The sequence below is a fragment of the Colletotrichum higginsianum genome, chromosome 2 (assembly GCF_001672515.1).
Source record: "Colletotrichum higginsianum IMI 349063 chromosome 2, whole genome shotgun sequence".
Taxonomy (NCBI): Eukaryota; Fungi; Ascomycota; class Sordariomycetes; order Glomerellales; family Glomerellaceae; genus Colletotrichum; species Colletotrichum higginsianum.
Window position 1 is genome coordinate 2,470,648 of NC_030955.1, and position 25,229 is coordinate 2,495,876.

General features: G+C 53.4%; 10 protein-coding genes across 10 annotated transcripts; 5 read left to right on the forward strand and 5 right to left on the reverse strand.

The window, feature by feature from the left end:
- Nucleotides 1-1,237: 1,237 nt before the first annotated feature.
- On the forward strand, nucleotides 1,238-1,585 carry CH63R_02490 (Sugar transporter; the record flags this gene model as incomplete). Its single annotated transcript, XM_018297465.1, has 1 exon — nucleotides 1,238-1,585. One exon carries the CDS (start codon nucleotides 1,238-1,240, stop codon nucleotides 1,583-1,585), a length of 348 nt encoding a protein of 115 aa, XP_018162281.1.
- Nucleotides 1,586-1,611: 26 nt separating this feature from the next.
- CH63R_02491 (MFS sugar transporter) lies at nucleotides 1,612-2,971 on the forward strand (the record flags this gene model as incomplete). Its single annotated transcript, XM_018297466.1, has 3 exons — nucleotides 1,612-2,001; nucleotides 2,160-2,258; nucleotides 2,318-2,971. The coding sequence occupies 3 exons, from the start codon at nucleotides 1,612-1,614 to the stop codon at nucleotides 2,969-2,971; spliced, it is 1,143 nt and encodes a 380-aa protein (XP_018162282.1).
- Nucleotides 2,972-3,673: 702 nt separating this feature from the next.
- On the forward strand, nucleotides 3,674-4,850 carry CH63R_02492 (Zinc-binding oxidoreductase; the record flags this gene model as incomplete). Its single annotated transcript, XM_018297467.1, has 3 exons — nucleotides 3,674-4,181; nucleotides 4,240-4,610; nucleotides 4,665-4,850. The coding sequence occupies 3 exons, from the start codon at nucleotides 3,674-3,676 to the stop codon at nucleotides 4,848-4,850; spliced, it is 1,065 nt and encodes a 354-aa protein (XP_018162283.1).
- A 211-nt stretch (nucleotides 4,851-5,061) lies between these two features.
- Nucleotides 5,062-5,319, reverse strand: CH63R_02493 (KR domain-containing protein; the record flags this gene model as incomplete). The annotated part of the gene is made up of 1 exon (XM_018297468.1): nucleotides 5,062-5,319. One exon carries the CDS (start codon nucleotides 5,317-5,319, stop codon nucleotides 5,062-5,064), a length of 258 nt encoding a protein of 85 aa, XP_018162284.1.
- A 572-nt stretch (nucleotides 5,320-5,891) lies between these two features.
- CH63R_02494 (Tat pathway signal sequence) lies at nucleotides 5,892-9,256 on the reverse strand (the record flags this gene model as incomplete). The annotated part of the gene is made up of 7 exons (XM_018297469.1): nucleotides 5,892-6,280; nucleotides 6,338-6,676; nucleotides 6,720-6,775; nucleotides 6,836-7,026; nucleotides 7,079-7,472; nucleotides 7,531-8,366; nucleotides 8,420-9,256. The coding sequence occupies 7 exons, from the start codon at nucleotides 9,254-9,256 to the stop codon at nucleotides 5,892-5,894; spliced, it is 3,042 nt and encodes a 1,013-aa protein (XP_018162285.1).
- A 1,803-nt stretch (nucleotides 9,257-11,059) lies between these two features.
- On the forward strand, nucleotides 11,060-12,017 carry CH63R_02495 (Cleavage and polyadenylation specificity factor subunit 5; the record flags this gene model as incomplete). Its single annotated transcript, XM_018297470.1, has 2 exons — nucleotides 11,060-11,597; nucleotides 11,743-12,017. The coding sequence occupies 2 exons, from the start codon at nucleotides 11,060-11,062 to the stop codon at nucleotides 12,015-12,017; spliced, it is 813 nt and encodes a 270-aa protein (XP_018162286.1).
- A 202-nt stretch (nucleotides 12,018-12,219) lies between these two features.
- On the reverse strand, nucleotides 12,220-13,025 carry CH63R_02496 (Upf0047 domain protein; the record flags this gene model as incomplete). The annotated part of the gene is made up of 3 exons (XM_018297471.1): nucleotides 12,220-12,318; nucleotides 12,372-12,434; nucleotides 12,507-13,025. The coding sequence occupies 3 exons, from the start codon at nucleotides 13,023-13,025 to the stop codon at nucleotides 12,220-12,222; spliced, it is 681 nt and encodes a 226-aa protein (XP_018162287.1).
- Nucleotides 13,026-13,849: 824 nt separating this feature from the next.
- On the reverse strand, nucleotides 13,850-14,529 carry CH63R_02497 (Zinc-finger domain-containing protein; the record flags this gene model as incomplete). The annotated part of the gene is made up of 3 exons (XM_018297472.1): nucleotides 13,850-13,912; nucleotides 14,018-14,185; nucleotides 14,257-14,529. The coding sequence occupies 3 exons, from the start codon at nucleotides 14,527-14,529 to the stop codon at nucleotides 13,850-13,852; spliced, it is 504 nt and encodes a 167-aa protein (XP_018162288.1).
- A 620-nt stretch (nucleotides 14,530-15,149) lies between these two features.
- On the reverse strand, nucleotides 15,150-17,209 carry CH63R_02498 (Major facilitator superfamily transporter; the record flags this gene model as incomplete). Its single annotated transcript, XM_018297473.1, has 11 exons — nucleotides 15,150-15,258; nucleotides 15,315-15,405; nucleotides 15,460-15,723; nucleotides 15,780-15,842; nucleotides 15,907-16,097; nucleotides 16,151-16,358; nucleotides 16,426-16,775; nucleotides 16,832-16,913; nucleotides 16,983-16,991; nucleotides 17,044-17,084; nucleotides 17,139-17,209. 11 exons carry the CDS (start codon nucleotides 17,207-17,209, stop codon nucleotides 15,150-15,152), a joined length of 1,479 nt encoding a protein of 492 aa, XP_018162289.1.
- Nucleotides 17,210-18,758: 1,549 nt separating this feature from the next.
- CH63R_02499 (Zinc knuckle) lies at nucleotides 18,759-19,737 on the forward strand (the record flags this gene model as incomplete). Its single annotated transcript, XM_018297474.1, has 2 exons — nucleotides 18,759-19,211; nucleotides 19,267-19,737. 2 exons carry the CDS (start codon nucleotides 18,759-18,761, stop codon nucleotides 19,735-19,737), a joined length of 924 nt encoding a protein of 307 aa, XP_018162290.1.
- Between the last annotated feature and the right edge of the window lie 5,492 nt (nucleotides 19,738-25,229).

The window sequence follows — 25,229 nt, forward strand, 5'->3', positions numbered from 1 at the left end:
CTTCATACCCGAATTCTCCTATGCTGTTTATGCTGTACTCTTCGAGATGAGATCCTGTATGTCCAACGATGCCGGTAAAGTCAGGGCTTTCTGACCCTTATGATTATATTAGGGAAAGCCTTGACTCATCACTCACGCATGAAGGCTTCCAAACTTTATACCCATCCACAACGCAGGATCCAGCAGTTCAAAGGCCTACTTTCAGTTGCCCACGTCTCTGAGTCGACGGTAGTCCGGTCGACATTGAGCTAGTTAATGCGGATCCTTGTTAACTCTTTCTAGATTACACGGGGCGCTTGCTCTTCTGGTAACCTAATTTGTCGTCAGAAGCATACATAGATGGACAGATTTCCCGAGATCCAGCTCTCCCAAGGGAAACGGTAACGCCCACTAGACGGCTGCATGTGTCGGTCCGAACGAACCCTGCAACCTTCCCGTGCGCCCCAGATGACCCTTGATCAACAAAGAAGTCGCGCACTGGTCGAAGCCGCCCGACCATGCCTGACAGGCGGCGTGGAGCTTGATCTTCTCGAAATGCCGTCTAAGGTACGGAACAAATGGCGTCACTATCTACAAGTGGTATGTTAGACGGCGGGAGGCTATGACGCTCCCATATAAAATCATGAAAATTGGGCCATAAGCCTGCTGTGGCTGCGGTTGCAATTGGCCAGAGAGAAAGCTTGAGGTTCTAGCCAGAGCCGATACACGCGTGTAGCGCCCAAGACCGATGCAAAGCTACCCACAGTATCTGTACACGCGTGTAAATTACTGCTTTGGGGGACGGTGGAGAAACCGGGCCAGGGATCGGTGTCTTGTTAGACGCGTCTATATTACCGAATCGGGCTGAAGATCCACGATAGCACAAAGCTGCATTGCAGCGTGCCCTCTTGGTACTCTGGCGGTCTGACCGCAATTACCAATACAGTCACATTCTCTCAGTGTGCATTGTTCAGGATTCTCCTGGGGAAACAGCCTGTCAGTGCTGTGACTTGAAAGCCATCTTTACAAGTCTTTCTCCGCAAAGTAATTACCAACATGAGCTTGTCCCATTCATTACGTGAATTGGAATTCTTTCTTAAAAGGTTTGTAAGTACGCGTTGCCCGGCTATTCTGTTGTTCTGTAAATTATCTTTGTTTTTATCCAGAACCCCCCCTCTCTCAGTCTTTTTCTTTCTTTTCCACATCGTCCAGCATGGAAAGGTTCACAGATTTGTTTCAGAAACCCCCGCCCTATGTAATGGCCAGTTATGGATGCTCGCTTGGCGGCTTCCTGCTTGGGATCGACACGGGCATCATCGGGCCCGTCACTGTCATGGAGTCCTTCAACGAGCCCTTTGGCCATCCGAGCCCAACACTTCACGGCGTAATCGTATCATCCATCCTTGCATCGGCCGCCGTCGCCTCATTTTTAGCTGGCCACTTGGCTGACAGGCTCGGTCGGCCGGCTGGGATCGCCATCGGTTCTATGCTATTCGGGATCGGCTGCGCCATAGAGGCGGGTGCTGTTCACCTGGGAATGTTTATGGCTGGCCGAGTGGTGGCGGGCATAGGCGAGGGCTTCACGAGCGGAATAATGATTGTGTAAGTGTACTGCTCCCAACGTGGTGTAGGATGCCCGCAATAAGCCTGACTGCCACGACTAGATATATTTGCGAAATCTCACCCGCCAAACACCGCGGAGCTCTCACAACGGGTCCTCAACTCCTGATATGTGTTGGGCTCCTGGTAGGCTTTTTCACCTGCTACGGAACTGAGCGCATTGAGTCAGACCTCTCTTGGCGGCTTCCCTTCATCCTTCTCGCCTCTTATTCTGTCACTTTCTCCACCGCTGCCTACTTGCTGTTACCAGCGTCGCCGAGGTGGCTGGCCCATCATGGAAAGCCTACGCATGAAGTGTCAGCGGCTTGGGAGACTCTTGGTATCCATGGCGAGGACCAAGAGGATATGGCGGAGCCGTTTGAGAACGCCGAGGCCAAGGCATCATCATCATCATCATCAAATGTTCGTAACTTGCTTGACCTTGCTTGGAACATATTTTCTTACTGAGTTGTCATTCTACCCCCCCTCCCCCCCCCCGTTCTTTCCCTTCCTCTTACTACTTCCTCCACCATGTCTGCCACGCGGCTCGAATCAGGGCAGACCAGCTGACGCTTGGCTAGACAATGGACCTCTTTTCCCCCGAAGCACGACCGCGGTTCTCTATGGCTGTCTTCCTGCTGGCCATGCAACAATTCTGTGGCATCGATGGTGTCATGTATGTACGTGTTCAATTTCGAATCTTGATACAGCTTCATTTTTGCCTGACAATCTCTCATAGTATGCTCCAATGCTCTTCCGTCAGGCCGGTATCGGTTTGAACGGGGACACTTTCCTCGTCTCGGGTATTCTGTCGATTGTCATCTGTGCCGTCAGCATTCCGGGCACCATCTGGGCTGATGGTTGGGGCCGACGCGCCAACACCATCTTTGGTGGCTTGGGCATGGCCGGGGCCATGTTCATCATCGGTGCACTGTACGCCGCAGATGTCGTGCATGCCACGGGTCCGGCCAGATGGATCGTCATCGTGGTTATCTACATCTTTACCGTCATATACTGCGTCTCGTGGGGTATCGTCTTGAAGATCTACGCGGCCGAGATTCAACCTCAAAAAACCCGGGCCAGCGCCACGAGCATTGCCCACGGTGCCAACTGGCTGACCAACTTCACCGTTGCCCTCATCACCCCGATCCTGCTAGCAAGCTCTAGATACGGCGCTTATTTTCTCTTCGGTGGATGCACGCTCCTTACAGCGGCTATCTGCTGGTTCTGGATGCCCGAGACTAGAGGACGAACACTGTCGGAGATACAGCGTGCATTCCACGCCAACACCTCAAGTGACCTGGAGAGCTCAGGCAAATCCATCCAAAAGACACCACAAACAGCATCTGGGGTTTTTGTACAGGAGGAGGAGACCAAGCAAGAGAAGAACTAGACATAGATGGCATGGACTATTTGCATCTCAGGTAGGTTGGTATAGATAGATAGTGGCATGTGAGCAATAAACACCTAAACGCCTGTCTTTTCGGACTCTGTCCTTCTACATTTGGAGATATGTAACAGACATAATGCCTACCGGGCAGGGAAGTTGGCCGAGCCCACAAACCCCAGATGAGCTCCGAACGGAAAGGGCAAGGATCAGGATAGATGGTATTAACATTGCAATTCATGTTGCCCTCAGTAACTCTCGGATGCCCTGTGTCTTCTGGTCGTACGGAAAGGGAAGTAGAGACAGTCAGCCGCCATAAATCCTCTCTCACCCTTTGGCCAAATGATCTGTGAATAACCGCCTCAGGCACTTATCATCCAGTCCTGCTGTTCTGCCACCGAGGTAGTTCAGCCCAACAAAAAAAACAAATAATAACCACCTCAGGCACTTATTCAACACACATGTGACATAAAACGTCGCCCGGTTTCAACCTGTCAATTTTACCATTCTGATTTCAAATCAGTGAGGTCACTTGCCAGCGTGGCGTTGATGAGGGCTCACAATATTCCAACCTGTCTCCTGAGCCTATATCTCGACTACCATCCGCCCATCATGCGGACCCTCAGGCTCGTATCCCCCCTCATTCGGCATCCTACTGCATTTACTCCCCGTCTTTTTCCAGTCACTCGACGCGCGTTTCTCAACACCATGACTACTACTGCTCCACAGACCTGCAAGGCTCTCGTCATCAGAGCAAAGGATGAGAAGGAGGAGGCTTTCACTTTGGTCCAAGAGCAGATCCCCGTCCCCAAGCCTCTTCCCCATCAGGCCCTCGTAAAGGTTGCCGTCGCAGCTCAGAACCCCACAGATGTCCTATGCTACGATGGCGGCGTTTTTGGAGATGGCTCTGTGCTGGGGTGCGACTTTGTCGGCACCGTCGTTGCTGTTGGAGCCGAGGTGACCCTGATTCAGGTAGGCGACAAGATCGCCGGGCTGATCTGGGGAGGTGAGATCAAGGGCCAGGGAGCTTACAGCCAGTACACCATCGCCGACGAGAAAATATGCTACAAGATTCCCGACGGACTATCGCTTGAGGAGGCTGCCACAGTGCCCTTGACAGCTACAACCGCGTGGCTAGCTCTTTTCAGGTCTGCCAGCCTGGCCATTGATCGAAACAAGGGCTCTGCGATTAACCTACTTGTCTGGGCTGGAAGCAGTAAGTACAACTGCAACGCACACCATCTATGCGAGAAACTAGCTTACATGACCCACAGCCAGTTGCGGCTTGTATGCAATCCAGATTGCAGCCCTCTTTGGCTTCAATGTTGGGACCGTGTGTAGTCCGTCGCAGGCGTCACGTCTCCGCTCGCTTGGTGCCAATCATGTCTTTGATTACAAGGACCCCGATGTGATCTCCAAGATTAAGCAGGCCATGCCTTCCGTGGATTACATATTCGATACCATTGGTACCGAGAGCTCATCCACCCTTGCCTCCCAGGCCATGAACCCAGCTGGCGGTACTCTCTGCACTGTTAGGCCCTTCAGGGAACACACTGAAGATGTAACTTCCCAAACCAAGGTCACATCACTCCTTGTCTTTACATCATTCCTCAAGGACCATACAATGGGGTCAACCCTTTTGCCTGTAGGCTGCTTTCTCACATTCTTTACGTATTGCCAGTTGACTAATCCGTTATAGGCTTCCGAGGAGGATCACAGACTTGCGTCGGAGTTCTATGAAAGGATCCCTCAGCTTCTACGTCAGGGCAAAATCAAGCCCAACTCCCCACAGCTTATCCAGGGAGGACTGGACGGGATCCAGGAGGGTTTCCAGATGTATAGAGATGGAAAGATTCGTGGGAACAAGCTTGTTTACCGTCTTTAATAACATTTCAAGTATCACACTGGGGCACCAAGCAAGACGAACCAGTGTAACGAGAGAGAAAAAGAGAATTCCCGAGTAAAGGAGAGAGAAAACCAATTTTCCTTCATTTGATGCAAACATGACTTGTAACAGAAAATAATTGCTGCATTTGAACCATCCCAAGGTGCTCCGAGATCATCCTGGCTAGTCCTGCAAACGTCGTGTTTGTGCCCTAGCTGATCTGGACACTGACCTGAACGCCGAATTCCTTGAACAACCAAGACTGGAGCTCGACACCAATCATAGAGTCGATGACGTGGCTCGAGACGGAGATGCTATCATATTGGAAATCCTCTTCTTGGGCTCCAAGAATTCGCGCTGACCTCTCCATGATGTGCGACCCGATGGCGAGAATCGACTCGTCCGCGAAGAGTCCCACAAGCTTGGAAGTGAAGCTCTCAAGTCCTCCACCCCATCCCGTCTTGCCCATGAGTGCGGCAAGAGCCTCCGGTAGCTAGATTAATCCTATTAATATTTCTAATATTACTTGAGTAAGACTGTACATTTACTACTAGGATCTGCCACGGAACGTGACACAACGGCGATGCAGAGGCTAGCCCCAAGCCTCCAACTGCCGGCTTCTCGGTCAATGCGGCTCATTCTCTGTCATAGCTGCCCAGAATCTGCCATCGAAGTCCTAGGGTCCTCTTTTACCCGCAGGCGTCGGCCGTGCTTTATTTTTATGCGTCTCGATGGCGTTGTAAACTTGATGATAACGGTGTGCTGATGCAAAACCCACCCAGCGATGGACATGCCTTCACATTGCCATGTTCGTAGCGAGATGGCCTCCATTGAACTACCTCAACTTGCCCAGTACGGACCTATCTAAAACTCCAGTCCAAGTGTAACTCATTTTGGATCTGCTTCAGGTAATTCCTTGCCAAGCAATGGCACTAGACGACGACAGTACCAAGAGAGTAGTAGAAAAAGCCTGCGTTGGCTCACGATCGTATCCACCTCGCAATGCCATGTTCAATCTTACAAAATCCCCCAGTTTTTCCTTCAGTCGCTCCCTTCGGAGTCCGGCCGGTACTCGTCCTCGCTTCCGCCTCCGGCCATCTCAAGATCGATAGGCTGGGAGGCGGCATCCTCCTCAGGAGCGGGAGTCAAAGCAGCATCGAGCTTGTTGTAAAACTCTCTGAGCAAGGGGCTCAACGTCTTTCGAGCACGGTTATCAGCCTCGGTGGCCACTTCTCCAATAAGGCCAATGTAGTCTTCCTGCATCGCGTTGATCACATTGTTGGTATCATCCTTGACTGTCGACTCGAGGCTTCGAAGCATGTTGTTGACGGCGTTCTCGACGTCTCTGGCAGCAGTCTTGAACATTGTGTTCTTCGTGGATTCAACGTGCGTACTCATGATGTCTTTCATGACGATGAAGGAGCCAGTGCCTGTATGCATGGTCAGTTACGCCTGGCCACAGAACGCTGGTGCTTTGGCCGTCCTACCTTGCTGGAGGACGCATCCGTTGTAGGCCGGCAGCATAGACGTCTGGATGGCGGGCCCAAACAATCGGTTTGCATGCTTTCCACTCTCCTGTAACATCTTCTGCTGCTCATTGCCAATGTGGACCAGATTCTCCTTCTGAGCAGCCAAGAGCTTCACGATGATGTCTTTGACGATGTCGTTGTTCTGTACAAGAAAACGACGGTCTTTCATTTGCTCGTGGAAGGCATCGATGAGATGCTTCATGGACGTTGCCAAGGTCTTCAGCTTCTCAGGAAGCTGCAGACGAAATGCGGAGTCCCAGGCATGAGCGGTGTGGTGCTTGAGAGGCTTAAGCAACTCTGAACACAACGTTAGCAACATAGGGGTTCTAGCCGGTCAAACGAGTGTACTTGCCCTCGTTAAAGTCACGAGGTCCAGCTGCGCCCTTGAAGACCCCTCTGTATGTAGTCAGTCTTGTTCATTCAAAAGCTGCATGCATTTATCATGTCGAGACTCACAAACGGCGACAGGTCGCCTTGTAGGTCATGTAGCGAAGACCACCAGCATCGTGCTTGGCGCCCCAGCCCTCAGCGGTAGACGTGGCTTTTTCCGAAGCATTGGAGGCGCCCGTTCCAGTTTTCTTGAAGATTCTCTTCTTCACAATCACATTGCACTCCGTCATGCATCGAGTGATGACCTCAACAAGTGCCTGCGACACCGTCAGTTGTGGTCCGGACTCAGGAACATGGGCATATACGAACCGCTCCTAGCTTGGCTAGTGACTTCTCGAGGTTTTCCGTTTCCTGCTTCTTCTCCTTGTCTGAAAGCTTGAGGTTGGCAGCACCTCCAGCAACAAAGAGGTCCAACGCGCTCAGGAGACGACATATCTCGCTGAGATGGTGCCGGAAGTGGCTGGCTTGAATGGCCGCGGCCAACTCGAGGGTGTGATAGCGAAGGCCCGGGATCTCTGTGTCCTCGAGCGACGTGAATCCAACAACCTTTTGGTCCTTCTTCATGCGGTTTCTCAGCTGCTGGTAGCCGCGACTGCTGATACAGAAGACGGGAAGGTTGTTTCCGATCTGCTCATAGTCAGTCTCACCTTGGGCCTGTTGCGGGCCATTCTGCTGCTGCTCCGCAAGCAGTTCTTCGTCAAACCTAAGAAAGAAGTCAGCTGGCTACCCAATCCTGATTCAAAACTGATGATGGCACGTACTCCTTGAGACCAAACGCGAAGTCTTGCTTGATGGCATCTCGGGAGTACATGTTGCGTCCTTGGATGCACTGCCTGTGCATGTTGGTCTTGATGTCTGAGCGCTGCTTTCTGAGGTTTTTGATTTCCTCCTTGAGCTGCGACATGCGTCCAACCATGTTCTTCTTCTCTTCCTTCACAGACTTCTTAGTCGCCTTGAGCTCATCCAACTTCTCTCGCGTGACCTCAAGAGTCAGAGGTGCAGGCTGATCGTCGTCGGCGTCATCATTGTCGTCAAGGTCCGATTCATCGCTGGTGTCATCAGCGTCAATAGACTCGAATTCTTTCTTCACCTTTTTGGCCGAAACAGGTTCTTCCGCAGTCAGAGGTTGGAAATGCTTCCGCTTCTGTGGGGATGTCGTGGGTGCAACCACTCTGAGTCCCTGGCTGACCAGCTTGCGAAGTCCTTGCCATTCTTTGTTGTCTCTGCTGATGTTATTCAATGTCTCCTGCAGGCTTGAAATCTGAGGCTCCAGAGCGGTGACTGCCCCCTTTTTTTCCTCGATCTCTTTCTCCGTTCGAGTCTTCCGCTCTTGCTCCTTTGCAATGAGTATCTCAATGCCAAGGCTCGGCGCTGCCTCGTCGAGAGAAATGTCGTCCGCCTTGGTACAGATGAAGGTAATGTTGTTGTAAGCACCGTCGTACTTGAGCTGCTGCTTGAAATGGTCTCCGAGAAGAGTCTTGGCCGTCTTGTCGTCCACAGCACGGGTGATGGGTGCAACGACCCAGAGTCTCGAGCACTCCTTGACATACTTCGCGGCAACGGCTGCTCGAGTAGCATTGGAGTCGCGACCTCCAGGCTTGGCAGATGTTAGCAACTGAACCCGAAAGATAACCTTCCTAGGCAACGCACCAGGTCCACTAGTACAACGCCACTGGACACAACTTCTGACTTCAGGAAGATACGGACAACTTTGATGAGGGGCCAGAAGGCCATTGTCTGTTCGTGAGGCGCCTTGTTGGCAGGTTCTGCGGCGTTCTTGCTGTGCTTCTCTTCCGAATCCACGAATGACTGGATCTTCGAATAGAACGAGCCACACTCTGCCTCTTCAACAACCTGCGTCTTTCCGATTACCTCCCGCACCTTGACGAAATTCGCAAGCACAAAGGGGTCAGTCTCTCTGAACTGCTGGTCGGTATGCTTTGGGTAAACTGCTCTCAATACAGCGTACGCAATGCCGGCGTCGCTATCGATGTTTCTGATGTCCGGAGAAAGATTGCCGTTCAGGTCCAGAATGTCGCGGTGAAGAGCAATAACCTCAGTCGTCCACTCTGCTTGGGTAATGAACTCGATTTCCGCGCGATACTTCTTTGCGGGATCTTCGTTTGTGTTCCATGAGATTTCAGTGATTACTGCGGTACAGGCTCGCATGCAGTTGGTCGGAACAACTCTCTCTTCGTCCAGAACAGCGTTGATGAGTGAGCTCTTGCCTGAGCCGGTATCGCCCAGAACGCCGATGACGAAACGCGGCATTTTGTACTCGGCCCGGAGCTTCTCAATCGACTTGCTCCAGTTTTGAGCACGCTTCAAGCCGGTAATGCCGGCAAGTGCTGTCTGAATGTCGCCCAATAGTTGGGTTGCCTTTGCGTTGGTATCTCTGAGTCTCGTCGCGTCCTCGTCATGTTTGGCTAACTCTAGCTTCTCATGTACCACGAGGCTCATAGAGCTCGAAGTCTGAGCGGGATTCATGTCTGCTGTAGCCTCAAGAACGGCGCTTGCTTTTGTCGAAGTATCTGGTGTCGGCGTGTCAGTAAGTTCCATAGATTCAAATCAGGCAGGTTGGAGAGGCAAGTGTCGCCATGTGTCTCGGTTGGAAACGGGATGGGAAATCTTGCCTTGCGAGTAGACTCTGTTTTCGATGAATGCACGTCGTAATTACGGGGTCAAGGGATGCTGGCGATCATATGATGAGGGCTCAACAAAAGGCAAGGAGCATTTCTGGCGAGTGCAGAGGTTCTGGCTAAAAGTGTGAGATATGAATCGGGGAATGTGACAAGAGAAGTACGGAAGAGGTTGAGAATAGAGATACTCACTTGAAGCCTCCTCTAACACAGAGCCTTTCCTGGGAGAGATTTGAGTATCTTACCAGGGCAACACAATAGCTTCAGGTCCGACACCAAAAGTCGAGGGGCTTTGGCAGGGGCTGAAGGTTGTATGAAGCTACTCCCGTTTTCGACCTGGTAAAAAAGTGATATTACCAGTTGAGAACCAAGTCAAGCGAGGTTCATGGCAGCTAACTTCGGTCAGGGAAGCAGGAGTTTGGCGTTGCGGATGGATTCCTCTCGAGGTGGGTTGCTTGAGAAGAAAGCCACAAGTTGACCAGAGAAAAATAGGTGTCAAGGAGGGTACCTTCCAGAATATGGCAATCAAAACAGGTAGGTACTCACTCCTTCCTTCCTTTGAAGCAGTGACCATGAAGTGGGTTCCAGAGTCCGGGCTGAGAAGTCCTCGTCACCGGTTCACGGTTGTGAAGGGTTGCGTCTGCCTAACTGCCAGCTACACCCAGAGGAGCTTCAGAGAGCACACCTGAATAAAGGGCACTGATCAGGCGCTTGTGATATGGCTGCCTTTGTTACTGACAGCTGTTACCTAGACATTGGTCCAAGTATCATCAAGTTTGTGTAAGCATTTAGACGTAGTTCAGCTGGGCAGGTCTGAAGTCCTAGGAAGATGTATTTGAACAGTAGTGAAAGCCTAACACTGCCTGCTTTCAGACAACTAGGAAGCATATAATGAATATATCTTTGTCTGTTTCGATCATTTGTATAGTTGAATGTCGCCATTTAAGACACGACGAGAATTTCAAACATTGAGCGAGTCTAAGCAAGAAGATCAACCCTCGATGTAAGTTCGGTAAATGCTCCAGGTTGTTTTCTTGACCTCGGATACTCGATATCAAGTAATTTGGTTAAATTTTAATCTTTGAAATCTGTTTACTAAGGTGATTCTTGACATGAGAGCCTGAGAAGGGCAGTTGGACTCTGATATGAGTGGAGGGCAGAAGCTAAGTCAAGAAACAGACAGAAGGAAAAGTGCGCCTTCCAAGGGATAATAGTAATCGTGGGCTGTAAGTGAAACGAGGCATATAATTATAAGTGCCAACTAACATTTTTTTCTGTGGTTCGATGCCAAGTGCATCTAAGCAGGCATTGTTGTGCTTGAAAGTTGGGATGTCGTTGATCTAGAACGCCGGCCACGGCTCTCACCTCGGTGAAGAGGATCTGTAAGGAGTCGGTGAGGAGGTTAGTGGAGTGGGGCGGATTGCCAGGGGTCTAATCCCCACCGCCTTCCCGATTTCCTCTGTCACCTTGGTATCTCTCCTGGGTCGAATCGTGGAGCTTCGACACCTCCGTGCCTGAGCTCCCACCCTCCCCAGCCCTCTCCAACACGCGCCTTTCGCAACCCCGATCTGGTTCGCAGCAGCAACAACAACAACAATTGTATCCGCACTCTCAACAATTGCACCACAGTTGAAATAAGACATCAGCCAAAATGTCCACAATCACGACGACGGCGCTGCAATCGGGCCACGCGCCCATCATCCCCCTCGCCTTCAACTCGAACCAGCCGGAGACGATCCGCCTCTACCCGCTGTCCAACTACACCTTTGGCGTCAAGGAGACGCAGCCGGAGGAGGACCCTTCGGTGATTGCGCGCCTGAAGCGCCTCGAGGAGCACTACTCGCAGCACGGCATGCGCCGCACCTGCGAGGGCATCCTCGTCTGCCACGAGCACAACCATCCGCACATCCTGATGCTGCAGATCGCCAACGCCTTCTTCAAGCTGCCCGGCGACTACCTCCGCCCCGAGGACGACGAGGTCGAGGGCTTCAAGTCACGCCTGGACGAGAGGCTCGCCCCCGTCGGGCGTATCGGCGAGGGCGAGGAGCCCGCCGACTGGCAGGTCGGCGACTGCCTGGCGCAGTGGTGGAGGCCCAACTTCGAGACCTTCATGTACCCCTTTGTTCCCGCGCACGTCACTAGACCGAAGGAATGCAAGAAGCTTTACTTCATCCAGTTGCCCAAGAGCAGTACGTATGACCAGACGCGCCGCGCGCTCGTGGCAGGCCATCCAGATCACTCTGGGACCTGTCCTTTTTTTTTTCTTCTTTTTTTCTATGTTATTTCCCCCTCTTTTTTCCACCTTCCTGTTTGCTAACCTTCCGCCGCCAACAGAAGTGCTCAGCGTGCCGAAGAACATGAAACTCCTCGCGGTCCCCCTCTTCGAGCTCTATGACAACACGGCCAGATACGGCCCCCAGCTTTCGGCGATCCCCCACCTCCTCAGCAGATACAACTTTGAATTCGTCGACGACAACGGTAACATTGTCGCTGCCACGCCTGGCTCCAGCGCGCCCGAGGGCTACGTGCCGAGGACCAAGGTTCTGGCCAGCGGTGACGACACGGACATGCAGGAGGCCAAGGGGGACGATGAGAACGGCGAGCAGTAAAAGCTGCGATTGCAGCGGGCAAGGGGCATCTCACGGAAAGGGTTGGGGCGAGGCGTTCGGCGTAGGTCAAAAAAGTGCCATAGTAGACCGGTGGCTGTACAATAGGTTTGCCTCTATACCACGCACAGATTGGTATTCTCAAAAGTTTCAAAAGGGAAGCGTGATTTATCATTCTAACTGCACCTGACTGTTTGGGAACAACTCATGCCTTGGGCTCTCCCTGGATCGTGGCCACGAGCCGACGCTGGTGCTTGCTGGCTCTGAACTCCAGGTACCAGATTCCCTGCCAGGTTCCGGTGGCCTGCGGAACAAGTGAGCCATCTTGTCAATCTTGGGGACGCTGACTTTACTTACCAATCTGCCATCCTTGATCGGGATGGTAACACTTGCGCCGATGAGAGCGCTCTTGATGTGAGCCTACGTCATGTCAGAGCGACCGCGACCGACCGCGACAAAAAAAAACCCCAAAAAAAGAAAAGCACTACTCACAGGCATGTCATCGGGGCCCTCGGCGCTGTGGCGATACAGCTCCTGGCCCTTGGGGCCGGCCTCCGGTGCGATGCGGTCCAGCGCGTCGCTCATGTCGGCCCGGACGTCGTCGTCCCAGTTCTCGTTGAGGCTGAGAGCGCAGCTCGTATGCTGCACAAACAGGTGCAGGATGCCGACCTTGTAGTTCTTGAGTTCGGGGAGCGCGCCGACGACCTCGTCGGTGATGAGGTACGAGCCGCGCGAGCGCGCGGGCAGGGTGAACTGCTTCTGGAACCAGGAGCCCGTCATGGTCGTCGAGTGTGAGTGTGAGTGTGAGTTTGGTGGGGGGCGATGACGTGGGGTCGTCGTCGTTGGAGCAGCGCCGTTTGGGCCGGAGAAGGCGTAGCCTAGGAGCGTAAGGGGTAGATGCCAAAGGAAATTGAACAAGTTCGGGAATAGGCAGATGATTATGAAGCCGATGATGAGGAGGGTTGTCGTCTGCGAGGTCTGTTGGCGGGTGTGGTGTGGTGTCGGAGCCATGTTTTTGCTGGGCGCTGCGAGGTGAAAACGATGCGGGCGGTCCAATCTGGTGGGGCAGGTTCAATGGGTAAGTAAAAGTGAGGTCAGATGAATTGCGAAAAGCAAGGCAGGCGGTTGTGAGGCACGCAGAGCAACTGAGCGCTGCAGCGTCAATTTTTTTTTTAATATACCTCTCTAAATACCCAAGTACCTACCTTGGTACATTGAGCTTCGCCAGACGGCACGATAAGACATGCTTTTGACTGCACACTTTCGAGTCTTCCCATCTGCGTGTGAAACCACGAGTAACCAGCAATGAGCAAAGGAAGCCTGCATCACACTATGGAGTTTCGGGGCTGCTGTCAAACATACGTACGTATACTACGATGCCTAAGCTGGTGAAATCGCACTCAGTCAGTGGGTCACAATCCGACCCGTTCGATCTGCATTTGTAAAGGGTATGGGCTGCGACATCCATTTGCGGTTCTGACTGATCTACTGCCTGATCTTGGTGAGGTTGTCATTGCGGCACATGGACCCTCCGGCTTGAATAGCAGGTTCTGCAAAAGTGTGCTTTCAACCGTTGCAAGACATGAGCCACGATCTAATCCAGTCACCCTCAGGAAGCAAAGGAAGAAACCCCTAAAGGCTGCGCGGCATATCAGTGAAAGCCATCGTCACTGAAGTTCTCGTCTAGTTGAAATGTAAAAATGGTTATCCGAAGCAATGGCCCTGCTACATATACACGACATCGCCAGCCCGTTGTACGGCACAGGGCGAGGCTCACTTTCATCTCGACGCCGCCGTCACTAAACCCCTTACACCGACCGACACAGCTGGCTCTTTTATGCGAGAGGGTACGAGGTCTCGGGGAGGGATTCAAGGTGCTTGCGGTGATGCTCGTTGGCCTAGTAATACAAATCAGCTCGTGCTCGTGCTCGTGCTCAGCAACGTAACGCTCTCGGCCCTGAAACTGTTGCAAGAGCCAAGCCTGCGGATCGCAGTAAACATACAAAGGGGAGGCCGCAGTAGTTGCAGCTGCAGATCTCCGGCTTGTCCGTGTTGATGAAGATCCTGGGGTGGCCGGCGGGGCCGCCGCCGCCGTCGCATGCGACGACGCGCTTGTGAGTCCACCGCACCGGCTCCTGGTGGACGAGCTCCATCGCGGAGTGCGGTTGTGGCTGCAGTCCGTAGTGGTCAGTCCCAAATCGCCTCGCTGTCTTGTCGTCTAGCGTCTCATGGGCGGTCTCACCTGGAGCGAGAAGTCGGTCTGCTCGAATCGGGGGCCGGTCATGGCTTCAGCGCGGGGCTTCTGGTTGCGCGACCAGACCAGGGAACGGTTGGGAGCCTGGCCGACCGGCTCGGGGACGGTGTTGTCGGCCACTTGGGGGGTTGCCGCCTCGTTCTTCCCGACGACGGCGGGTCTCTCGGTGGTGCGGACCGTCGTCGACACGGAAAAGGGTCTCGAGGCAACGCGGAGCTGCCGCGACATGGCGCTCGTCGCTCGTCTGGATGCCGACAACATGGTTGCTGGTTCAATTGGGTTCGTTCGAAGGGGGGTTTTGGCTGGCTCGCCAGATAGGTCGGTCCTGGGGAAGCTTGGAGTTCCTGAATCAATTGATTACACTTGCTGTCATTCGCCGGGAAGAACTAAAGCCCCGTCGGCCGACCGGTATCCACATTTATCGTGCACGGACCCCAAGTCTCTTTTACTTTCTTCTCTGTGTGTGCGGATGTGAGGTTACGGATGTTATGATAAGTATTACAGAGTCACAGGATCTACCGAATACGACCTAGACACCCCAGGAGCATTGGGAATCTTACCGGAGTCAATCCTGTATTTAATGCCCTGTCACTATCGTTTACCAAAAATTCCCAGTAATTATCATGCGTCATCAGCAGCAGAACGATGTAGTCAACATGAACCGTAGTGTATCTTGTCGTTTTGACTACTTGCTTAAAGCCGACTCGCCCAAGGAAGTAGTGGCTCAATTGGTGCGTCCACCCAGGGAAAGAAACCTTAGATCTGTTCCGCCATGTACTACACAAACATGCTCAAGAAATGGTCGGCTTTACTGTTACCGAGAGTTACGGGAAAAGATTCATCTTCTGTTCTATACCGGCGTGCCCTCCGACGTCAAGGACCTAGACTTCCGGCGCTACGGCGGATGACTTCACTTTTCGGTCGATGGAGTCGCGGGGGAGCTCCTCCGCCGCTTCGATCACTGTAGCTCTGTATTGCTCCCTCTTTGGTCTTCACGGGTGGTCAGAAGGTGTATCTTTCGGGAAACCTCGACATGGGCAACTCACTTTAGGTGTTTGACATCGATATAGCGAAGCACACAAGTCATGACGATGACGAGCACGCCGATGGCAATTGCTGACTGCCACGCGTATTTGTCTGTACACAATCAGGTTCTGGTTTCGTCAAAATTCATGGGTGCTGAGAGCTTACAATATGGCGCCTGAGTCGCTGGCCAGACTAGAACCTGTGACCAAGCCGAGATAGCGTAGTAGCCTGCAATAGATACACCGACGATCAGTGTTCTCGCCTCGGGGTCATGAGGCAGAATGTCGGCTAGCCACGCAAATATCAGAGGCGCGGTTCCCATGGCGGTGAAAATGATAAAGTTGGCTGCGTATGCCACTGCAAGAGGCGTCGTGGTGGGGTGTGAGGCCCAGACGCTCATGGCGATACAGATGACGAGACCGATCACAGCTGTTGCACAAGTCAGGGAAATAGTTCTCGGCTGGCTCGACCAGGACAATGCTCACCCTGGGCGACGATCAAGGTCCACCGCGCCATGAAGAGATCAGACAGAATGGCCCAGATCCAGACTATCGGGCAGCGTCAGTTTGCTTGTTGGCCCCGGGCAGTCGGGGGATTGGGGAAGCTTTTTACCAAAGACTACATTGATCGCGCTTCCGCCGATGGGGATAGCGTTGACCTCTGACGTCGTCCATTTGGGGCTTCCGTCGGGGTTCTTCAAGCTCTTCAGGAACAGGTTGAAGTAGTTGTTGCCGTAAGTCTCGAGTACAGTGGCAATGTACAAGACGGGGACGAAGTAAATGACCCAACTCTTGAATGCGCGCCTGTTGCCAGTCAGTCCTTGCGTCTCTGTCAGGTGTGCACATGGTCGTTGTACTTGGCCGCAACCCAGGTCATCTTCTTTGGCTCTGCCTTGCCGTGACGTTCCAGTCGCTCCATGGCAAGCTGGGCGTGTTCCTTCTTGAACCAGAACGCTCGCGGGTTGGGATCGTTGGGAGTATCGGGCAGCAACACAAAACCCAGAGCACCCACAACAACGGTCATGATGGCGTTGACGATGAACAACCAGCGCCAGCCGGGCATTCCTTGAGATTCAGTGTGTCAGCCATAACCGGGCGGCCAAACCCTGACCGGATGAAGATTTGCGCATACCGTGTAGTCCATGCATGGAGCTCCGAATCGCAACCTGCAGTGCACCCGACATCATCGACCCGACAGCTTGGCACGAGTGGTAGAACCCCATACGCTTGGCGAGCTCCGACGGTGTGTACCAGTACATCAACAGCGTCATCATACCCGGCCAAGCGCTACTTTCGCAGAGACCGAGGAGGACGCGGAGCGCGTACACCTGCTGCGCGTTTTTGACGAGGGCGAACATGCCTGTGATAATGCCCCAGCAGACTTCGAGTCCAGAGAGCCAGTAGCTCGGGCGAACGTACGTCAGAATGATTTGAGAGGGTATGAGCATGATGCAGTACGCGACATTGAAGTACGTTGTGAAGCTGGGGCAAGGAGTTAGCGTTCGAACCCTCTGGGGCTTGTGTCGGACAGAACGGACTAGTTCAACTCATTCCCGTAGAGGTTGAGATCCTCTTTCATGCCGGAGACATAGGCATTGCTGATGTTGGTTTGGTCGAGGTCTTGATGAGGTTGTCAATCGGCCGAGCCATTCCACTCTCTCGACTGTGCTCAGCCGCGAAGCCACTTACACTTGATCACTGGAGACCAAGTTAGCTCAGTGCCGACCACGAACCAAAATTAAGGCTTTACCTTGAGAAACACATCCGAATGTCATCAAGAAGATGTCCAGTCTGATAGAAATTAGAGCGTCATTCAACTTGGCGTTGCGAATGAGATAAGCTAACCGTCTGACAAGTTTCTTCTCCTCCGGCGTCCGCTCGTGGCGTGTCGCGAAGGCAAGGTTGCCGAGGTTCATGTCGTCTGAGGCCTCGTTGGAGATTCCAACCAAGTAGCTAGCTAGATAGATGGTACGTGAAAGAAATCGTCGGGCACGGGGATTTGGACAAAGTCACCCACTCAAGTCTATATACGACCTGCATCCATCCTATCTCAGGTCTCGGGGACGTGTTTTCCAGATAGGACAAACCCGGACCGGGGCCCTTTTACCCCACGTCAGTTGGGATCTTCTATCTCCCCAACCCCCCTCTGCATCTGCAGAAGTTCCTTTGTCACCTGATGGCGAGTTGCAGTGTTGTTGGGGACCTGGAGATAGTGTCCCGGGAACGAGGGGGCTGCCGATACACAAACGGGGGGGCCAAGCTCTTATTGGATCGGCCTTGGCCGCCCGACAGACGGCGGGTCCCCCGGCGACGGAGCGACCCCGCGACTGGTGAGCCAGCAGGGTCACATTGGGCATTATGCCTGTGTTGCAAGGGAGATCTGGCATGTTTGCACCGTCTTTCTTCCTGCTGTTGAAATTGCAGGTGGTAACAATGACTCGGCGCGAGACAGTCGCTGGAAAAGTCTATGAATGGTCTCCTGGATATGGGAGCGGAGCGGTCTCCGCTGCGTAGGCCAGTCGTCGACTCCCTCTTCCCCGCCCGCCCGCCGGCGGCGACAGTTCGGTGCCCTCCCGCTTTCCAAAAAAAGGATCGGACCGTGACCCCAATGGCCCTTGTCTTTGACTCAATTGCTAGGCGAACCTTGCATTCTCGACCTGCGAGGTCGGAGCATGGCCCGATAAGAAACGCTCAAAGCGTGGTCAGTAGTCTGCTCGGTAGGACCAGCCAATAAAGGCGTAAAGTACTTCGCAACCAGCCCACATTATTTCTTATTTGCGCCTTGCATTAGTACTCCAGCAAGCAACAGGGCCGCCGTAGTCTTTCTACTATCTAAACACTATTTATGTTTGCTTGAGCCAGTACTTTTCTCGCCGTTATGCGACACAAGAAGACTACATCATGATCAGGGTTTTGCAACACATGGAACTACCTAGGCATCATAGACCTGATCTTCTTATTGGGCAAGTTGATAATTCTACTAGATGAGTGAGTGACCAGAGGGTACTTGTTCCAATGGCTGGAGATGAGTTGAGAAGAGGTGCTGAGGTAAAAGTTACGTTGTGACGGCTGAAGAAGGCGCCTTTCAGATGCGCCTTGGACATTCAGCAGAGGGTCAATCAAGCCTTACGAGGGCAACAACAGGAGTTCTACTAGTTGGCATCTGCCACCTGCTGTGGCACATTCGTACCTGCCTGCCTCCCCGGTCCTGACACTGTGCACGGACCAAGAAATACACTTAAGCGGTGAACGCACACACCAGGCATCTTCAGCGGCAGAATTCCAGAATTTTGGCTTGCTCTGACGATTTGCAGCCGACCTTATTCACCTCTGACGTAGCTCGGATTCAGACTCTTCTGAACCCCTACTCATCTTCATCGCCTACGATCGACAATCGAAGCCTGGGAGGTTCGATTCTAGAACTACTAACATCGTCTAGCCTGAACTGAGGTCGTTGTTACTACGATGCCACCAAACACCAACATGGCCCCCGAAACGCCTCCCGGCAGGGGCATTTCTTCTCGTCTATTGACGATGAAATTTATGCAGAGAGCTGCCACCTCGGGATCTGCACCAGAGTCGTCTCCCGATGAACCGTCTTCTAAGCGGCGCAAGTTCCAGAACTCTCCTCTCACTGGCGATTTCCACTCCTTCGATCAAGCGGCTGTCCAGGCCGCTTTGAAACAGCAAGAAGCCAAGCGCTTGGCGGCACTGGAAGCCTCCAGGGCCGAACTGGCAGACACGCATTGGGTTTTGGATGGTTCTTGGGGCAGTACTACTGCGACTGAGGACGCGCCGCCAAATATCGTGTACGTTGGGTACGCCGATATTGATGACGCCAATCATGAGAAGGAATCCAAGGGTGCCACACATCATGGCAGGAAGAAGGTCGGCGGTAGCAAAAAGAAGACCGCCAAGGTAAGCTGGCGAAGCTTACGTTTTTGCGCGCACATCAAGCTGATCGCCAAAATAGGACACCGTGACTAAAAGTACAACAAAAGACGAGAGCGATTCCGGTGATTCGAGTGTCCCCAGTGACTCCGATGACTCCGATGACTCTGACACCTCCGACGACTCCAGCGACGAGCATGACGAGCTTGACGCGGATCCATCCTCTGGTGACGAAGCGTCGACACCGAAGCCCGTCAAGCCCGTCAAAGGTCTATCATCCGGCGGCCAAGGTCGCACAAGGGTTAATCTTCAGCCCAAGAAATCAACAGAGTCGATGAAGGCCAGAGAATTTCGTGAGAAGCGAAAGAAGAAAGAAGTGAAGCTGAACCAGTTGGCGTCTATTTCTGGTGGTGCTTCTAGCATTTCCGGGGCGGGGAAACCCAACGCTCCCTTCAACTGCCACAACTGCGGTAAGCCAGGGCACAAGGCCGCCGACTGCTCCGACCGACGGAGGGGTGACGGCAGACGGAGGTCTGCCGGAACGTCACGATGAAGCGATTGTTTGCAAGGCGCATTGTTTCTTTTCAAGATACCATCTTTGCTCAAGTCCGGCATACCTGCGGCTCTTTAGGCGCTGGCCTGCTTGGTCAGATCGACATAGTCCATGACTCTGCCATGCGGCCTTGTCTTGCATCAAAAACTGGAGAAAGTTGCAAGCAGGACTAACGGCAAGACCTCGTTGAACACATCTCGATTTCATGTGACACAGACGGGCGTCTCCGACCTCGCCCGGCTATGAGTAGCTTGTTGCGTGCGGATCGGCAACTTTAGTAAAAACAAAACGGACAACTTTTCATCTACGCCTCTCTATTTGATCAGTGGAGGTAACTTGATTGAATGACGATGTGGATGCTCCCGGAACCCTCCTACACACTGCTCGAAGTGTTGCTACGCGGTGAAAATCCTCAAATGCATTTGTCAGAAGCGAGGTGTGTGTTGTCGCCTTTATGTACCAAATGCTATACTACAACATCCGTTTTGCAAAGCCACAGCCTAAGGTCTTCCCGCCACCAAGAAGGCTTCGTCGATACAGTGTTTATATCTCTTAGTGACCGGTTCCATGTAGTGGAGTTTGTGATGGATATATGGGGATCCAACGACAACTGCCAGTAATGTAGCTAGCAACAGTGTTAACCCTGTCGGTACGTTTTCCCACCTCCCGATGGAAATAGAGTGCCTTTCGAGCGTCCTTTGCTATCTGTAATACGGAAGGATCCTCGCATCTGCATTGTCGGGTTTTTGAAAGCACATGCATACAAACCCACCATGCCCTGTTTGCTGGACTGGCAGAGCACTTTTGGCTCACGGGATGCCGGGCTCTTGCAATGTTGCGCCGCCCAACCAGCCAGCAGCTGCTGTATCGTTGGTCCGAGAAATAGTTCAAAGAGAATTATAAATAAATAAAACCGGACTAGATGTATCTCGCTTTGTTGCAGAGTCTATGGTAGACTTGATGACTGTCACGAGAGCCAATTTGTGCAAACGCAACAAGTCGGTTTCGGTTGCAACACAGTGTGATGATCTACAACGGCCAGGAAAACCCAGGGCCAAAGACCTGCAATGTCATCGTCTATGGATAAGTAACGCTGGTGCGACAACGCGTCGGCAAAAAATCAATCGACGACTTTGAGGCGACAGCCTAAGGAGCCAACGCCGTTTGGTGAACTTCGACGAGGGCCACTGAAGCGTATGCAGTGTGTAAGAAGACCCGTGGGGCTCGCATTCAACATGAGGAGAGGAGCAGCGCTCAGTAATCGACGAGCGACTTGGTGTATGGCAGGGAATCAGGAGACGACTGGAATGACTCGCCTACACGGACGACGACGCTAAACAGCAGAACCTGCAAGTGACGGAGGAGGTCCATAACCTGTGGGAGACAACAAACGTCTCGCCGGGCCGGAGTTTCCTCCTCCGAACGCGGTTCGCCGAGTTCGCCTCGACAACGCAAAGGATGCAACCAGTTAGGCTTTGATAATCAACATACTGGCGATGGGAACCCTTGGGAGACGAAGAGCGGGCGGGTCGGTGTTACGTTGGGGACGGGGGAAGGAGTTTCGAGATATGGGTTTATCGACGCGGGGTTTGCGGCGACGGCGACGTTGTACTTGTAGCAAACCATCCTTCCGCAGTTGACATGGGACGCTGGTGAAGTCGGGGGCGAAGGATGGCATCCATCCATCCCGTCTAACGGGTCGATGCCGAATCGGCGCCTACCTGTACAGACGGGGCTTCATACTGCCGTCAACCGAGCAGCCCGCAGTGCTCAAAGTAGCACACACGTGATAGAGGTGGTGGTGGTGGTGCTCTAGCCAAGATGGACTCGAGTGTGGGTAACAATGTTATGGTTGCTTGTTGAAAGCTCTCTCTCTCTCTGCTCTGGCTGATAGGTACGGATACCTTGGCAGCGCGGTACGACGTGGCGGGCGGGTGGTCTGTCTCTCATCAGAGCCCAGTCGGCCAAGCAAACATTTTGGATTCCACGGGTCTTGTCCGAGCATTCTTGGCAGACGAAGCCGACTATTGAATCTCCGTCTGCAAGGCATGTGACTAGAACTAACAATCTGACGGGACAGCGTTTACAGATATTTGTTTACTCATTCGAGCCCGGACTGGAACCAAATGGGCCAGGCGACAAGCAAGGATCCCACGTACTGAAGACGCACTCTTTATACTGCACATACATCGTATTCGGTGCCTTTCGGGCTGACATCACTTTGAGGTAACCAAGCCCAAGCGTCTCGAGGATGAGGATGGCACCTCCCCCGGAGATTCCAAAAAGGATTGAAAAAAAATGAAACCAGATTGCCGGGAAAGACACTGACAAGGGGCCATCCCCCCCTGTCCGCCCGAAACTGCAACATCCGAACACGTTCCCTCGTCACCGCCTTTGACGCCATCGTTTTCTCACCAGCCAACATAGACCATCTGAGGCTGACAGCCAGTCCATAGCCGCCTCACAGTCAACGGCCGGATGACACGCTGCCACGCCAAGGGGCTGGAAAGGGCAACAGACCGACAAGACGAAGGTGTGACTGTCACGGCGTTTTCCAGAGACAGCGGGCCAGCCCGAAATGAGCCGTTGCGTTTCACTAAAAAGCCAAAGGGAACGAACACCTTGGGCGAAAGCGAGATCAACAAACCTTCCTGGAGCCCAGAGCGCGAGACGAAGACCCCTCTGCACTTTGCGAGGCAAAAGGACCACACAATCGAGAGGGACCGATTGACATTGACGACCCCTGCACCCCCCTGCCCCCTCTTCCCCCCCTTCCCATTGCAGCACGCGGCACTTTAATGGAACACCACCCCCTGCCGTCGCCCGTTCTGTTTCCCCAGGCCGGTCCGCTCCCGCTGCTCCGCGCCCAGCCTCCCAGGAATCTAATAAAGTGTATCACATTTCGTTCGGTACCCGGTGACCACAGCCGCCATGACAATGATATCATCAGACTGCGAAGAGGCAAAGGAATTATTCATAACCAGAGTTTGGGCTGGAAACGCGCCTGTCAGAACCGAGGTACCGGATGCATCACTGTTTGTTGTGTTGGTGCAGCATGCCGTTCCCGCCCACTCCCCTCCACACGGCTATTTCTGCCGTGAAAGGCCAAGACCGCAGTCCGCCAGTCGGGTAGGTCGGTAGGTAGGTAGGTGAGTACCTGCACGGCTGCCCATGGAAACGATAACATGCAGTTTGTGACGTGGATTCAGATATGTGGGTATTGGACGATGAGATGTGTTGTTCTATCCCCGCCTTTGGTCCCCGAACCTGAACCCTATCGCTACACGGCATCCGTACACTACCTGCCAAACGTAGGTCGACGTTACCGGCCTACCTAGGTAGACAGCAGAGTACAGCACGGCTCTCCGACGACTGCCAACCTCTGACACCTCTGGCATCAACAACCGCTTGGCCTTTTGGGACACCAATTAACGGGCTGACTGACGAACAGCTCAAGCGTCGCTGGTCTGATCGTTGCCGTCTCTTTCCCATGCATTCATTTTCGCGTTCCGCGCTGCCTAAATATTCGAGCACCCTGGCGACAACCGCACAGCCGTCCCACGTGGGGCTCGTCCGGTCGGGGTATCCCGGCGACCAAAAGAAAAAAAACCACTCGAAGAGAGGGGAGCAATCGACGAGGCCTTCACGGCTTTCTCTCTTCTATTTACATAGTAGACCCTCGGCGCCTTGGCTACATGCATCCATGCCCCGAGCAAGCTGGACATGGGCCACAGGCATCATCTCACAATCGAAACATAATTTGGCTTACGGGACTCCACCAGGACGTCTGGCATGGGATATGCCGCTCTCCGTTGCCTGGCCGTTGATGGGCCTAGCATGCTACAGAGGCAGTTCAGTTCACGGCCTTTCCGTTGGATGTTGGTTCGCCCATGTCAAGCTTGACAAGTCGACATCGACCGTCGCCGCCCTTTACATATTTGCTCTTTCTTTTCAGCCGCAGTAGGACGGACCTGGCCTGGCCTAGGTTAGGTTAGGTTGTATGGGTGTTTTTGGGGGTCATCTTAGTGCCAGCATCAGCGGCTGTTGCACCTTGCTCTTGTCTCCCCGCCTACCATGCCCGCCTCTATTCAAGGTACTTGGGAATCTGTCTACCTGTGTCAGCATCCCTCCGGCACCCACACGGTGGCAGGCGCTTGATCTGGATTCGGTTCCGCGCCAAGAGACAGTCGCGCGCCATCTGCCGTCGTCTTCTCCGCATGTCGGCTCCCTTCTCATACTCCCAAGTTCTTCCAATCTCAGCCTCTCCAGGCAAAGACGTTCGGATAGAGAAACAGGTACCATCAGAACGCAAAACTAACTGCACCTGTACTTGCAACCCCTACTACTCAGCTCATGAAGCGGACACACAACGACACGTCTGTATTCGTATCTCGCTCGCTTTCGAGCGTAGCCTCTCGGCGAGGTTCCTGCGTCCGGGCAAGGTCCTGTCGCGACCTGGCTTCCCCGTCCCAGTCCCAGTCCCAGCGATCAGCAGCCAGCCAATCCGTTTTCGTCCATCGTTTTCCGAGTCCGTCTGACCGGTACCCTTGGGTCGCACAGCCGTAGCGCGGCCTTGCGCCCCCCACAGCCCGCCACGGACCCCTGGGGGTGTTCATTCCCAGGCCCCCCGATGAGAGGTGACGGTGACTGTGACGGTGACGATGCCGAGTCGAGTTTTGTCTGGTGTACAGGTGCTGTCTGGAACTTTGGGTTGATATGTGATCGAGTGGGCGTCGGCGGTAATGCACTGGGCCTGCAGTAGGTGTGCATCTGTACCTGGTCAGCGTCTGTCTCCTGTGGCCTGGTCCCGTCGTTGACCATCTTACCAATAGCAGCAGTGCGGTTCAGCGACATATACCTCAGTTACCTACCTACCTAGGTTGGGAAGTAGGGGACGACTGGATGCCCTTCCGGGGTGTGTGTTCCGGTTCCCAGGTACCTCCACGCCTGTCTAGGCCACCTAGAATGTGCCTACCAGGTTCTGCTGCTGCTGCTGTGTTACCTAGCATGATCCCGCCTGTTGCCTCTCTTCCCCTCCTCCTCATCCTTGCCCCTCTCCCCTTCCCCCTTCCCCTTCCCCCCTCCACTGCGCCTCTAGCGCAACCATCTTTTTTCTTGTTGCACCAACGTCCCCTTCTTTCTTTCCTTATTCCTCCCATCTGCGGCAGCAACAGTGGAAGCCACATCAGCATCATCCCCGTCTCGCTCTCCTCAGCCGCCAGGTCCCACGCCGCTTGGAACTCTTGACACTGTTCTATGTGGATATACTACTACCTCACTGAAGCCCTCAACCTCCATCCACTTGCGAGCCGTATGCTGTTCTACTTCCCAGTCAGACGCTACATGTACACAACACAACGCAGCGCAATATAACATAGTCCGCCCCAGTCTTTGCGCGTCTGCTGCATCTGCTGCTGCATCTCTACGTCCTATACTAGGTAACATAGTCGAAGTTACACTACAGTACCCCATCCCATCCCATCCCATTCCAC